A 16,808-nucleotide genomic window follows, 5' to 3' on the forward strand; every position below is an offset into this window, starting at 1 on the left:
TTCCGACTGGATGTGAGTGTACAAGTCCATATTCACCACGTTGGACGTTCGTCTCCCTTTCTCTCCTTTCATCATGGCCCTTTGAATCGGTGTGATGTTGCCATGTCACAATTTCACCCCAACAGTTGGGCCGCCATCCGCTGTTTTGAGATGATATGTGAATACCTAGAGCTCCCGGCTTCCGCCAATGTCTTCCTCTACTTCTTCCTGATCAGTCCGAGGAATCCGTTGTTGTAACTTGGTAATATAGATAAATAAATCAAAGCAAAAATAAATTTGGAAATCAAACATACAATTGCTTTTTAATAATGGGCCTCGTTAAAACACCTTGCCGTTGTCTCGTTCTGAGGGCAAGGGGAAAGAGTACCCTTTCTTATGAATGTATAATGAAATAAGTGTTTTGGTGAAACAAAGTAAATTATGGAATAAAGTAAATTAAAGAAAGAACCGACAAAGTAGATGAAAATAAAAGTAAGCGAAGGCAAAGGTTAACCGATTTGTCGGGAGCTCTTACATCCTTTAGGAGTAAAACCTCCTAAGGTTCGCCGTATTCCATATCCTTGGGACCTCCTTCCCATCTAACCACTCTAACATGTAGGCGCCCTTTCTGTGCACTTCTTTTACCCTGTAAGGTCCTTCCCAATTAGGCGAGAGCTTGCCTTCTCTGGGAGTCAGCAGACCAATATCATTATGTCGCAGCACTAAGTCACCTTCTTCGAAACTCATGCTTTGCACCCTGCGATTATAAAGCAAAGCAATCCTCTACTTCAGCGCTGCTTCTGATAAGTGGGCCAGCTCCCATGTTTCATCTATCAAATTCTTTTCAATCACTTCACTGCTTCCACCTAGGAGCAGCCTCGAACTCGGTTCCTCTATATTTATAGGAATCATTGCATCGATGCCATAGGAAAGCCGGAATAACGTCTCCCCGGTAGAAGATTGCGGTGTTGTCCTGTAAGACCACAAGACGGAAGCTAGCTCATCTGCTTAGGAGCCCTTTCTCTGATCCCGATGCTTCTTTAGTCCACTGTGGATAATATTTTTCTCCGTCTCGGCTTGTTCGTCTCGGCTTCCCTAAATTTTTTATCCGAAAACTGTGTACTGTTATCTGACACAACGATTTTCGGGATCCCAAACCTAGCAATCACTTGTCTCAAAAGGAATTTCTGGCAATTCGTAGATGATATGCTTGCCAATGGCTCAGCCTCCACCCACTTGGTGTAGCAATTAGTGGCGACAATAAGGTACTTGACCTGACTTGCAGTCACCGGGAATGGACCCAAGAGGTCAACTCCCCATTTCCTTTCTTGCACCTCTTGACGAACTCGTGAGCGTTTGCTATCATAGAGGGTCAATAGTAACAGGCTCTAACGAGCTTCCGAGCCAGAGCTTTACCCTCAATGTAGTGACCACAATATCCTTCAGGCACTTTATTTAAGACTTACTCCAACTCGTAAGCACTTTAGTACGAGTTGGTTGAGCCCTCTCTTATATAGCTGCCCCTGTACTACTGCATACTTAGCGGCCTCTCGTCTTATTGTTTTAGCTTTTTTTTTCATCTTTTGGAAGCAATCCATCTTCGCGAAAACGTTGGATCAGGCTGATCCAAGAAAGGGGTTCTTGAGCTTGAGTCAAACAGAGAGTTACCGACGGCTCCCTCACCAAGCACTGGATGACAGATCGGTTTTCCGTTCCGAGTTTGGTGATTGCCAGTTTTGACAAAAAGGTCCACTTTGGCATTTCTTTTCCTGGGCACATGCTAGACCACTACCTCCTCAAAATCCTTTCACAACTGCTTCGTTCGTTCTGAGTATTTTTGCAATAGTGGATCCCGAGCTTGGTACGTCCTATTCACTTGCAAGGTCACGACCTGGGAGTCGCTGTTGATTTCAATCTTTGTTACTCCGACCTCTTTGGCTAAGGTTAAGCTACCAATCATTGCTTCGTATTCGGCTTAGTTGTTTGAGACTGATAATTCAAATTTGAAAGGATTGCTCGTAAGTTATCCCTTCTAAGATTTCTAAAATGATCTCGACTCCTCCAAACTCTTGGTTGGAAGCTCCGTCAACATGGAGTTTTTCACCGTGTGCTCGAGTATCTGGGAACATCTCTAGTCACTTCAACCAAAAAATCAACCCATTTATACCTTGTATTCGGGTGAGTCCTCTAACTTGGACCCGATCGTCTGAAAACTTCTGCCAGCTATTTAGGTCTTTCCTAAGAGGTAGAGTGACGCACAGGTTACCCTTGCGTATACGGGTCAAGGACCTGTTGGGTCGGTAGCCCACAATATGGATCCCGGCCATTTTTTGGCTGGGCCGAAACAAGGTTCTAGTCGGAAGTGTGTGGACTTTATGAATAACCTAACACAACAGGTATGCTTATTGGATCAGCTCTTGAAACTTTAATCAAATTGAACAACTTTTTTCACGAATGAAGAAATTAATTAACATGAAATTCAGTAACAAGAAGACATATGAAACATGTATGCACGTTTTCCCTTTCACTAAATTCAGAAAATCAGCTTGCCTTAGTTTTCATGGATCATTGTTTTACGGTCTTTCACTCAGTACATCTCATCATTGGCTAACAATGCGTACAGAGTCAACAAAAAGAAAATCAAAGAAGAATAATAAAATTATTTACTTTGACCGATTAGAAACACTAGTACGACTTACTATCTTCGTGGTGATCACGAAGACTATTTATTTCAATTGGCGACGTGTTAGGTGCCGCTACAATTGTATGTACAGTACCGTATTGTGTATTGTATATATAAAAGGAAAAGAATTAATGTAAACTAAGAGCAATGTATTCTATTTCCTTCTCCTAATAAACTAAGCTAATTAAGCTGCATAGCTAGATTAGTAGGGATTCAAACAGGAATAATGGCTTCAATTCTTCAATATTGTAGCTTTAGTAGCTTTTTGTTGGTTACATTAACATGCATGTTCACAACCATTGGAAATGGAGCATTAGCAACGGGCATATTTAGACCTAGTGATTGGGCTCTTGCACATGCCACATTTTATGGTGATGAGTCTGCTTCTGCCACCATGGGTACGTAGAAAACCACTTCTATTAATTTTCTGTTATATTAGGAAACATTAAGCCTTTTTAAAACAAAAAATACGGTAATTAATCTTATTAACATTAAGATTTGGATATATGACACTCGGTACTCTGGTAATAAGGGATAACATTCTTTAAGAACCAAAACATAAGTCCTAGCATATATATAAATAGATGACTACGTTGTGATTATCAAATTGTATTTTTAGAATATTGTTGGGAGGATTTGCTGAGTATCCGAGCTAACGAGAGCTTGAGAAACTCGCTTTTCGTTTAATCACACACCAAGTCAAGAGGACATCTCTAAGTACACTCCAAAGTTTAAGTCAGAGAGAGTGTTTAGGTGTATCTAGTTTTCTTCTATTTGCCTACTTTTTTGGTTTACCCTTCCCTTTATGGAACATGACGAGTTTTGTTAAAATTAATGATCTCCACAACTGGTCATTATACTCATTGCATATCAGTTTTAGATCTATTCCTTTATTATTAGATGTTTAACTAGTATTTTTACTGATAATAATATTACGGAAATATAAATTATAAAATTTTTTTTTGATATTATAGATTGTGTCTGACATAAAAGATTTATATAATTAAACTACTTTTACAAAAAGGTCGTAAAAAATAAAAATTCTCGCCGATTAAGAAAATCAGAGTCTCTGTAGATTAAAAAAATCAAATAATAAGGTTTTTAGTTATTATTTTCGTCAAGTGAAAGAGTTAATCTTTTAGTAATAATTAATTTTAATATTCATTATCTAATATTTAAAAAAATTTAATACGTATACTTTTATATTTGATTAAGTGTTAAATCTGATTTACAAATAGAAATAATTAATTTTTATGCTTGCTATTTAAAAATAATATTTTTTTCTCTATGTATATAAAAATATAATTAGATATTAGTATAAAAAAATTTATATTGATAGTTATAAAATTAACTCAAAATTATTCTTTTAAAAACAATTGAATTTTGATTTTAAGTTTTAACCACAATATTAATATATATTCTCTCTAAATTATATGTAATAAATATTTGATGAAAGATAAATGAAAATATAGATTATAAAAATAAGCATTAAAAATTTAAAACTAAATAAAAAATATGCATATAATAATATTTTTTATTTAAATTGTATTATGTTGTTAATTTTATTTTTTTGTAGAACAGAAAAATAGAGAACGAGAAAAAAGAGAGAAAAATAAAGAAGAAGAATGAGAGAGAGGGTTTGTTAATTTTGGATAAAAAAATTTATTTTAATTGTAATGAAAAAATATCTAGTAACATATTTTTATTTGTCAAATTATTAATATAAAATATAAATTATAAATTATATATAGAGTGGAAAGGATTAAGAGAAATAAAAAAAGACAGAGGTAGATAAGAGAATGTAATAAGGAGATTTGCTAATTTAGGAGGAAAATATTTCTTTTTAATTTTAATAAGAGAGTGTCATGTGACATAGTTTGGTTATTAAATTAGTTAGTAATATATAAATATAATATATAATATAGTTATATTATAGTTTTAATATTTAAATTTTAATTTTAAGTTAATTTAAATTCAATTAGAGATTATTATGTTGTATATTTTTATTGTCAAATTTGTAATTAGTTATTGATGAAAATATATAAGAGAGATAAAGTGAGCGAAAGAATGAGAAAGATAGAGAAAAAGAGAGGAGGAGAAAACTCTTTAATTTTATAAAAAAAAATTGATTTTAATTGTAATAGAAGAGTTATATATAGGATATTTTAGTTGTAAAATTAGAAATATATGAAAAAATAGATTTTGATAATTTTTTTTTTTTTGTGGTGCTAAATTTACTCCACAATATTTAACAAGTAAAAAATACATGTTACTAATAAAACCAACAATGTGACTTTGCATTAACATGACATCATCTTTGCTGTGAATAAAGGAGGAGCTTGTGGGTATGGAAACTTGTTTTCGAACGGTTATGGAACAGACACAGCAGCATTGAGCTCAACCTTGTTCAACAATGGATATGCATGTGGGACTTGTTATCAGATAAAGTGCTACCAATCGAGTGCATGTAATGCCAATGTGCCCTACACCACTGTAACCGCCACAAATCTTTGTCCTCCTAATTGGGCCGAGCCCTCTGATAATGGCGGTTGGTGTAACCCACCAAGGGCCCATTTTGACATGTCCAAGCCCGCTTTCATGAAAATTGCACAGTGGACTGCTGGCATTGTGCCTGTTCTCTACCGCAGGTAATCAACTAATGGTTTATTTAATCCAGTAAACCAAAAAAGAATAAAAACTTAATTTTCTCATTTTCTTAAGCATTTTTAAGCTTAGAAACAATTATAGTTGTCTCCTAGTCTGTGTTTTTTTGTTTTTTACTGTGTAATATTCTAAATCAATTCTAAAAAAATTTTAGTCCAATAATTTAATTTACAAAATAAATTTTAATTACAAAATAAATTTTAATTACAAAATAAATTTTAATTACAAAATAAATTTTAACTTTTTATTTTATTAAACATGTCAATCCTCATATCAAATTTTAGTAAAAAGTCAGATAATTTTTTTATTTATAAAAATATAACAATTCTTAAAAATTTTTAAACTTTTTAAAATTCTTAAATCAATTTTCCTTATATAAACAAATAATCTTATGTAAAAATTTATTTATCTAAATAAATGAAAGTATGAAAACTGATTTGATGATTAAAATTTGTTGAAAATTAAAGTATTTTGACTAAATCTTTTAGAGGTTGATTCCGGATATTATTCGTTTTTCGTTTATTTTTGTATGTTTAAGAGTGAGTTGTGTATTTAATTGAGGAGATTATTACGTGTTAGACAAATGAGCTTCAATTATTTAGCCTTATATAGAATATAAAAAAAAATAAAATGGACATTGTCTCCTGCACATTTTTTTTCCATGGCATGGAGATCGCAATCTGCCTCGTGCTAGAAATAGAAATTCTTAATTAGGAAATTATGTTCACACAGATTTTCTATTTCACCGCTCTTTTTTATACATTTTTTTTCTCCTAAAATAAAAAGTGATCACTCAGATAAAGACGTCTATTTTATTTTTTACTAAAGATATTTTCATGTTATGTTTTAATTAGTTTTTATATAATTTATTTGGTATTTTTCATCACATATTATTAAATTCTTTAAAATTTTTTTTTTCAAAAACAATAAAAAATATTTAATTTGGACTAAAACCAAAAAGATAATAGATTAACTATTAGATTTTTTTTAATTATTTATATAAAAAAATATAACACATTCATAATATTATATATATATATATATATATATATATATATATATATATATATATATAACAAGTTCAAGCTTCTTAAATTTTTTACAAATAAAAAAATAATTAATTTATATTCGTAGAATATATAAAATAATTACTATATTATTATTATATTATAGATTAAAATTCACTAATTTAAATTTTCTTTTCATTTTTAATATAAGCATTAGAAATAAATAAATTTTTTATAACTAAATGTAGTGTAACAAAATATATATAATATTAATTAGTTCTTAAAAAATTAGTATTCATACAATAGTAGTTGTTAATATTATTAATTCTTTTGCAACAAAACAATGAACTTATAGTAGTAGTTAGAAGTATTCATAGATTAGATCATATCCATAAATCTACTGTATTTATCTGTATTTGATCTGTAATTTGTGGATATGATATGATTTGTAAGATGATCGGATTGGATCAAATCGGATTCACACTCTAATCAGATAGAAGTAAATATGTTTAAAAAAGTAAATAAAAAATATTGACTTTTTTTATAAAAATAAATTTTTTTAATATTTTTTATTTTATGAATTTATTTGATATTTGATCCAAATATAAAAAGTGCGAATATCGAATTTGATCTAATGAATTTAGTGCGAATTGGATCGAAATTTCAATCATATCCGATTTGTAAACACTCCTAACGATAATAATTAAAAAATTATAATGATTATATTTTTAACTAAGAGGATGTGCCAAAAAAAGTACTAAATACAAGAAAAATTATTATTAGAAAAAAAAGAAAAAATAAAAAAGCATGATTTATAATTTTACTTTTAAATAAACTTTATTTTTAATTTTAAAATAACTTTCAATTTTATTTTTTAATAATATTAATTTTTTACCTATATAATTATTCAATTATTTTTAATCATATATAAATAAATTACTCTTAATAAGATTTTTTTGTGTTATTCAATTATTTTTTTAAAAAAATAATTAAACTTTTCACAATAAAAAAATAATAAAAAAATTATGAACGAAAAAAATTAACCATCATGATAATTTTTTGTATTTTTATTCATATTTTAATTATAAACGTAAATATAATTTGATTATATTATTTATGAAATGTGACTATAGATGTAGATAAAATTTACTTATATTACTTATATATAGTTTCGTTGTATTGTATTACTTATAAAGTTAGATTATAATTATGACAATAGAATTATTCTAGTATTTTTATATGTGTGACTAATTGGTAGTGTTAAAACATTACTCTTAATTATAAATAAGGTTTATAATTTAAAAAATCAAAGAATCAATTAAAAGATACGAAAAAGATGATATTAAAATATTATAACTCTTTAAAATAAAAATATTTGAAATTCAATTAAAAATTATTTAAAATTTAAACTCAATAAAAATTTATATTCAATGTGTTTTGTATTAAATATACTTAATAACCTATTATATCATATTGGTTGAAATTAGCTTTTATAATGTTAATTTTCTAATAACACTTTATTAGAAAAAAACTATTTTTTCAGAATCTTTTAAAAACTAATTAATATTATATATATTTTGTTATACTATATCTTGTTAGAAAAAAAACTATTTATTTCTAATGCTTATATTAAAAATAAAAATAAAATTTAAATTAGTAAATTTTAATCTATAATATAATAATAATATAATTATTATTTTATATATTGTATGAATATAAATTAATTATTTTTTTATTTGTAAAAATTTTAAGAGCTTGTTTTTTATATATATATATATATATATATATATATTTTTTTTTTTTTTTTGATGAATGTGATATATTTTTTTATATAAATAATTTTTTTAAAAAATTTAATAGTTAATTTATTATTTTTTTGGTTTTAGTCCAAATTAAATGTTTTTTATTATTTTTAGAAAATTTTTTTTTTGAAGAATTTAATAATATGTGATGAAAAATACCGAATAAATTATACAAAAACCAATTAAAATACAACATAAAAATATCTTTAACAAAAGATGAAATAGACATCTTTATCTGAGTGGTCACCTAAACAAAAATAGTTACATTAATTCTCCACTCTTATCCGTTTCCCATATATAGGTATTACTGTATTAGTATTAGTAAAGGTAAGATTTAATTTTGAGATACTATTCACACAGAAATCTTACACATGTATGATACATATATCTAATAAGTGAAATAAGAAAGTGTCGTTTTTCTAATAACAACATCAAGAAATCTCATATATAATCTGATAAATGTCTCATCATGGATTCTTTTTTATTCTTGAATAAGATATCTCTGATGTAGATCACACAACTTATTTAATACTTAATAGTAAAAACTAAAAAGGTCAATAGAAATCACTTTTCTTAATAATTAGAATGATGAAAACCTCTTACAAATTACAATACAATACAATAATATTGCCACAACAATAACTTAAATAGACAGTTATACAAGCAACTATAAAATCCCATTTATATCTTAATTGCCTTTTTTTTTTAATTGCCTACTACTCATCAATTGCATCGTAACATTTGTATGTACATTTTTAAGAATAAATTATTAAATCAACCACGTTACATCTTTGGTCTCAGTTCTATTCCATTATTCATCTTAGGAGACTATTGATCACGTTTTTGGGGGAGGGGGGCTGGCCATTCGGCCATGCTTGAACCTTCATCACTTATGTATTTTCAACGGTGGAGTTTCTATACAGCATAGATTAAGGGTGTGGAGCTCTGCTGTACCTTAAGTTTTAATATAATTAATACTACCTTTTATTCAAATTCAATCTTATTTCTGTTCTAAGATACTACTCGTACTTCAACCTGATGGATGTGATGATCCGTGACTGATGAGCAGATAATTTATACGCTTTTTGACATTGTTTTTAGTATGTTTTTAGTATGTTTTTGTTAGTTTTTATTATATTTTTATTAGTTTTTAGTTAAAATTCACTTTTCTGGACTTTACTAAGAGTTTGTGTGTTTTTCTGTGATTTCAGGTATTTTCTAGCTGAAATTGAGGGACCTGAGCAAAAATCTAATTCAGAGGCCGAAAAGGACTGCAGATGCTGTTGGATTCTGAGCTCCCTGCACTCGAAGTGGATTTTCTGGAGCTACAGAAGCCCAATTGGCGCGATCTTAACTGCGTTAGAAAGTAGACATCCTGGGCTTTCCAGCAATGTATAATAATCCATACTTTGCTCGAGATTTGATGGCCCAAACTGGCGTTCCAAATCAGCTCAAAACTGCCCGACGTTAAACGCGAGAACTGGCACAAGAATGGGAGTTAAACGCCCAAACTGGCACAAAGGCTGGCGTTTAACTCCAAGAAGAGTCTCAAAATGCTTCAGTGCTCAGCCCAAGCACACACCAAGTGGGCCTGGAAGTGGATTTTTATGTCATATACTCATATTTGTAAACCCTAAGCTACTAGTTCTCTATAAGTAGGACCTTTTACTATTGTATTTTCATCTTTAGATCTTTGAATCTTTTGATCACGTTTTGGAGGCTGGCCATTTGGCCATGCCTAGACCTTGTTCTTATGTATTTTCAATGGTGGAGTTTCTACACACCATAGATTAACGTGTGGAGCTCTGCTGTACCTCGAGTATTAATGCAATTACTATTGTTCTTCTATTCAATTCCGCTTATTCTTGTTCTAAGATATCACTTGTTCCTCAACTTGATGAATGTGATGATCCATGACACTCATCATCATTCTCACCTATGAACCTGTGCCTGACAACCACCTCCGTCCTACCTTAGATTGAGTGGATATCTCTTGGATTTCTTAATCGGAATCTTCGTGGTATAAGCTAGAATTGATGGTGGCATTCAAGAGAATCTGAAAGGTCTAAACCTTGTCTGTGGTATTCTGAGTAGGATTCAAGGATTGAACGACTGTGACGAGCTACAAACTTGCGATTGTGGGCCGTTAGTGACAGACACAAAAGAATCACTGGATTCTATTCCGACATGATCGAGAACCGACAGCTGAATAGCCGTGCTGTGACAGAGCGCGTTGAACATTTTAACTGAGAGGATGGGAGGTAGCCACTGACAACGGTGAAACCCTACATACAGCTTGCCATGGAAAGGAGTAAGAAGGATTGGATGAAGACAGTGGGAAAGCAGAGAGACGGAAGGGACAAAGCATCTCCATATGCGTATCTGAAATTCTCACCACTGAATTGCATTAGTATCTCTATCTTTATTTTATGCTTTATTCATAAATCATCCATAACCATTTGAATCTGCCTGACTGAGATTTACAAGATGACCATAGCTTGCTTCATACCAACAATCTTCGTGGGATCGACCTTTACTCGCGTAAGGTTTATTACTTGGACGACCCAGTGCACTTGCTGGTTAGTTGTGCGAAGTTGTGATAAAGAGTTGAGATTACAATTGTGCGTACCATGTTGATGGCGCCATTGATGATCACAATTTTGTGAACCAAGTTTTTGGCGCCGTTGCCGGGGATTGTTTGAGTTTGGACAACTGACGGTTCATCTTGTTGCTTAGATTAGGTATTTTTCAGAATTTTTAAGAATGAATTCTAGTGTTTCAAGGTGATGTTCTTATCATCACCAAAGCTGATTGATCTTCATCAATTTAGCTCTTGAATGCAATGTCCTGCTGAAGCTTGGCTAGCCATGTCTAATTCCTTTAGACTAAAGCTTTAGACTAACATTGCATGATTCCTAGAATTCTTATTAAAAATTTTGAATCTCTTTATTTTCTTCTCCATATAATTTTCGAAAAAAAAACCAAAAAAAATAACAAAATCATAAAAACCAAAAATATTTCTTGTTTGAGTCTAGTGTCTCATTTTAAGTTTGGTGTCAATTGCATGTTTCTGTTCTTCTTGCATTTATCATGTGTCTTCATTGATCTTCAAGTTGTTCTTGATGATTTACTTGCTCTGATCTTTAAATTCTCTTGTCTTGCGTGTTTTGTTGTTTCTCATATGCATTCTCAACTTGTTAGTGTCAATATTATACAAACTTTTAAGTTTGGTGTCTTGCATGCATTGTTTATTTGATTTTAGTTGCATTTTGATTTTTCCTCATCATTAAAAATCCAAAAAAAATTTTAATTTGTGTCTTTTCAAGTCAATAATACAGAGAATTGAAGATTCAGAACATTCAGCAGAGGAATTACACAGAAAAAGCTGGGCGTTCAAAACTCCCAGTGAGGAAGGAAAACTGGCGTTTAAACGCCATCCAGGGTGCCTGGCTGGGCGTTTAACGCCCAAAAGGGTAGAGCTTTGGGCGTTAAACGCCAGAATGGATACCATTCTGGGCGTTTAACACCAGGATGGCACAAGAGGGAAGATTCTGTTTTTAATTCAAATTTTTTCAAGTTTTCAAAATTTTTCAAAACCAAATCTTTTTCAAATCATATCTTTTCAATCATATATTTTCAAAATCAATTTCTTTCCATTTTCAAAAATACTTGCTAACAATTAATGATTTGATTCAACATTTCAAGTATGTTGCCTTTTCTGTTGAGAAAGGTTTAATGTTTGAATCATATCTTTTCTTGTTAGCCAAGTCATTGATTTTTAAAATCAAATCTTTTTAAAATGTTTTTCAATTATATCTTTTCAATCATATCTTTTTAATAACATCTTTTTCAAAAATAGTTTCAATCATATCTTTTTGATTTCTAATTTCAAAATCTTTTTCAAAAATTACTTTACTTCTTTCTCAATCTTAGTTTTCGAAAATCATCAATCAATTTTCAAAATGTTTTTAAAATCTTTGTAATTTATTTCTTCCCCTCTTCTCACATCCTTCTATTTATGGACTAACATGTACAATTCGAACTCTATCTTTCTAAGTTCGAATTCTTCTACCTCTTCCTTCTATTTTTCATTTCCTCTGACACCTCAAGGAATCTCTATACTGTGACATAGAGGATTCCATATTTTCTTGTTCTTTTCTCTTTCATATGAGCAGGAGCAAAGACAAAAGCATTCTTGTTGAGGCTGACCCTGAACCTGAAAGGACCTTGAAGCGAAAGCTAAGAGAAGCTAAAGCACAACTCTCTGTAGAGGACCTAACAGAATTCTTCAAAGAAAAAGATATGGCAGCCGAAAACAACAACAATGCCAACAATGCAAGGAAGGTGCTGGGTGACTTTACTGCACCTACTCCCGACTTCTATGGGAGAAGCATCTCTATCCCTGCCATTGGAGCAAACAACTTTGAGCTTAAGCGTCAATTAGTTTCTCTAATGCAACAGAATTGCAAGTTTCATGGACTTCCATTGGAAGATCCTCATCAGTTTTTAGCTGAATTCTTGCAAATCTGTGACACTGTCAAGACCAATGGGGTTGACCCTAATGTCTACAGACTTATGCTATTCCCTTTTGCTGTAAGAGACAGAGCTAGGATATGGTTGGACTCACAACCAAAAGAAAGCCTGAACTCTTGGGAAAAGCTAGTCAATGCCTTCTTGGCAAAGTTCTTTCCACCTCAAAAATTGAGTAAGCTTAGAGTGGAAGTCCAAACCTTCGGACAGAAGGAAGGTGAATCCCTCAATGAAGCTTGGGAAAGATACAAACAATTGATCAAAAAGTGTCCCTCTGACATGCTTTCTGAATGGAGCATCATAGGTATCTTCTATGATGGTCTGTCTGAACTGTCCAAGATGTCATTGGATAGCTCTGCTGGAGGATCTCTTCATCTGAAGAAGACGCCTGAAGAAGCTCAAGAACTCATTGAAATGGTTGCAAATAACCAATTCATGTACTCTTCTGAAAGGAATCCTATGAGCAATGGGACAAATCAGAAGAAAGTAGTTCTTGAGATTGATACTCTGAATGCCATATTGGCTCAGAACAAAATATTGACTCAGTAAGTCAATATGATTTCTCAAAGTCTGTCTGGAATGCAAGCTGCACCAGGCAGTACTAAGGAAGCTTCATCTGAAGAAGAAGGTTATGATCCTGAGAACCCTTCAATGGAAGAGGTGAATTACATGGGAGAACCCTATGGAAACACCTATAATCCTTCATGGAGAAATCATCCAAATCTCTCATGGAAGGATCAACAGAGACCTCAACAAGGTTTCAACAACAATAATGGTGGAAGAAACAGGTTTAGCAATGGCAAGCCTTTTCCATCATCTTCTCAGAAACAGACAGAGGATTCTAAGCAGAGCCACTCTGACTTAGCAACCATGGTCTCTGATCTAATCAAAACCACCCAAAGTGTCCTCCATTAGAAAGTTGGAGGCACAAGTGGGTCAGCTGAGTAAGAAAGTTACTGAACTCCCTCCTAGTACTCTTCCAAGTAATACAGAAGAAAATCCAAAAAGAGAGTGTAAGTCCATCAACATGGCCGAATTTGGAGAGGAGAAAGAGGCAGTGAGCGCCACTGAGGAAGACCTCAATGGACATCCACTGGTCTCCAATGAGTTCCCTAATGAGGAACCATAGGAATCTGAGGGTCACACTGAGACCATAGAGATTTCATTGGATTTACTTCTGCCATTCATGAGCTTTGATGAGTATTCGTCCTCTGAAGAGGATGAAGAGCAAGTTGCTAAGTACCTTGGAGCAATCATGAAGCTAAATGACAAGTTATTTGGTAATGAGACTTGGGAGGATGAACCCCCTCTGCTCACCAAAGAACTGGCTGACTTGTCTAGGCAGAAACTACCTTAAAAGAGACAGGACCCTGGGAAGTTCTCAATACCTTGTACAATAGGCACCATGACCTTCAAGAAGGCTCTGTGTGACCTAGGGTCAAGCATAAACCTCATGCCTCTCTCTGTAATGGAAAAGCTAGGGATCTTTGAGGTGCAAGTTGCAAGAATCTCACTAGAGATGGCAGATAATTCAAGAAAACATGCTTATGGACTTGTAGAGGATGTTCTGGTAAAAGTTGAAGACCATTACATCCCTGCTGATTTCATAGTCCTAGAGACTGGGAAGTGCATGGATGAATCCATCATCCTTGGCAGACCCTTCCTAGGCACAGCAAAGGCTGTGGTTGATGTTGACAGAGGAGAATTGATCATTCAGGTGAATGAAGAATCCCTTGTGTTTAAGGCTCAAGGATATCCCTCTACATCCATGGAGAGGAAGCATGAAGAGCTTCTCTTAAAATAGAGTCAAACAGAGCCCCCACAGTTAAACTCTAAGTTTGGTGTTGGGAGGCCTAAACCAATTTCTAAGTTTGGTGTTGAACCCCCACATTCAAACTCTAAGTTTGGTGTTGGGAGGTTCCAATATTGCTCTGAGTATCTGTGAGGCTCCATGAGAGCCCACTGTCAAGCTACTGACGTTAAAGAAGCGCTTGTTGGGAGGCAACCCAATGTTATATTTATCTATTTTTCCTTTGTTATTTTATGTTTTCTATAGGTTGATGATCATGGGAAGTCACAAAATCAATTGAAAAAGCAAAATAGAATGAAAAACAGAAAGAAAAACAGCACACCCTGGAGGAGAATCTTACTGGCGTTTAAACTCCAGTAAGGGCAGCAAATGGGCGTTTAACGCCCAGTCTGGCACCATTCTAGGCGTTTAATGCCAGAAAGGGGCACCAGACTGGCGTTAAACACCAGGAAAGGGCAAGAAGTTGGCGTTAAACGCCAGAAATGGGCACCAGCCTGGCGTTTAACACCAGAATTGGCATAAAGAGCATTTTTGCTCGTCACTTGGTGCAGGGATGAATTTTCCTTGACACCTCAGGATCTGTGGACCCCACAGGATCCCCACCTACCCTATCACTCTTTCTCTTCTTCACCTATTCACCAATCACCTTAACACCTCTTCACCAAAAACCCCTCACCTATCAAATCCCACTATTATCCTCACCACTCACATCCATCCTTCATAAAACCTCACCTACCTCACCATTCAGATTCAAACCACTTTCCCTCCCAACCCACCCTCACATGACCGAACCATACACCCCCTCTCCACTCCTATATAAACCCATCTTCACTCCTTCATTTTCACACAACCTAAACACTACTTCTCCCCCTTGGCCGAACCACAAAGCCACCTCCATCTCCTCTATTTCTTCTTCTTCTACTCTCTTCTTTCTTTTTTTGCTCGAGGACGAGCAAACCTTCTAAGTTTGGTGTGGTAAAAGCATTGCTTTTTGTTTTTCCATAACCATTTATGTCATCTAAGGCCGGAGAAACCTCTAGAAAGAGGAAAGGGAAGGCAAAAGCTTCCACCTCCGAGTCATGGGAGATGGAGAGATTCATCTCAAGGGTGCATCAAGACCACTTCTATGAAGTTGTGGCCATGAAGAAGGTGATCCTCGAGGTCCCTTTCAAACTCAAAAAGAGTGAATATCCGGAGATCCGACATTAGATCCGAAGAAGAGGTTGGGAAGTTCTTACCAACCCCATTCAACAAGTCAGAATCTTAATGGTTCAAGAGTTCTATGCCAATGCATGGATCACCAAGAACCATGATCAAAGTGTGAACCCGGACCCAAAGAATTGGCTTACAATGGTTCGGGGGAAATGCTTAGATTTTAGTCTGGAAAATGTAAGGTTGGCATTCAACTTGCCCATGATGCAAGGAGATGAACACCCTTACACTAGAAGGGTCAACTTTGATCAAAGGTTGGACCAAGTCCTCATAGACATTTGTGAAGAGGGCGCTCAATGGAAGAGAGATTCAAGAGGGAAGCCGGTTCAACTGAGAAGGCATGACCTCAAGCCCGTGGCTAGAGGATGGTTGGAGTTTATCCAACGCTCAATCATTCCCACTAGCAACCGGTCCGAAGTTACTATAGACCGGGCTATCATGATTCATAGCATCATGATTGGAGAGGAAATAGAAGTTCATGAGGTTATATCCCAAGAACTTTATAAGGTGGCGGACAAGTCCTCTACCTTGGCAAGGTTAGCCTTCCCACATCTCATTTGTCACCTCTGTTATTCAATCAGAATTGACATAGAGGGAGACACCCTCATTGATGAGGACAAGCCCATCACTAAGAAAAGGATTGAGCAAACAAGAGATCTCACTCACCATGAAATCCCTGAGATACCTCAAGGGATGCACTTTCCTCCACAAAACTATTGGGAGCAAATCAACACCTCCCTAGGAGAATTGAGTTCCAACATGGGACAACTAAGGGTGGAGCACCAAGAACATTCCATCCTCCTCCATGAAATTAGAGAAGATCAAAGGATCATGAGAGAGGAGCAACAAAGACAAGAAAGAGACATTGAGGAGTTCAAGCACTCCATAATATCTTCAAGAGGAAGAACAAGCCGCCATCACTATGGTGGACCCGTTCTTTAGTTTCCTTGTTCTTTATTTTTCTGTTTTTCGAAATTTTCATGCTTATGTTTATCCATGTTTGTGTCTTATGATCATTAGTGTCTTAGTGTCTATGCCTTAAAAGTTATGAATGTCCTATGAATCCATCACCTTTCTTAAATGAAAAATGTTCTTAATTGAAAAAGAGAAGAATTGCATGA

At 33.7% G+C, this 16,808-nt stretch overlaps 2 protein-coding genes across 2 annotated transcripts; one reads left to right on the top strand and one right to left on the bottom strand.

Annotated features, from left to right (window-relative positions):
• Positions 1 to 519: 519 nt before the first annotated feature.
• LOC140183490 (uncharacterized) lies at positions 520 to 1,577 on the bottom strand. Its single transcript, XM_072231938.1, has 4 exons — positions 1,462 to 1,577; positions 1,096 to 1,338; positions 767 to 952; positions 520 to 664 (listed from the first exon to the last, which is right to left on the bottom strand). Exons 1-4 carry the CDS (start codon positions 1,575 to 1,577, stop codon positions 520 to 522), a joined length of 690 nt encoding a protein of 229 aa, XP_072088039.1.
• Positions 1,578 to 2,837: 1,260 nt separating this feature from the next.
• LOC112732297 (putative expansin-A30) lies at positions 2,838 to 9,845 on the top strand. The gene is made up of 3 exons (XM_072233782.1): positions 2,838 to 3,060; positions 4,995 to 5,310; positions 9,347 to 9,845. Exons 1-3 carry the CDS (start codon positions 2,889 to 2,891, stop codon positions 9,531 to 9,533), a joined length of 675 nt encoding a protein of 224 aa, XP_072089883.1. The 5' UTR covers positions 2,838 to 2,888; the 3' UTR covers positions 9,534 to 9,845.
• The last annotated feature ends 6,963 nt before the right edge of the window (positions 9,846 to 16,808 follow it).

This window comes from Arachis hypogaea, chromosome 1 (assembly GCF_003086295.3).
Source record: "Arachis hypogaea cultivar Tifrunner chromosome 1, arahy.Tifrunner.gnm2.J5K5, whole genome shotgun sequence".
Lineage (NCBI taxonomy): Eukaryota > Viridiplantae > Streptophyta > Magnoliopsida > Fabales > Fabaceae > Arachis > Arachis hypogaea.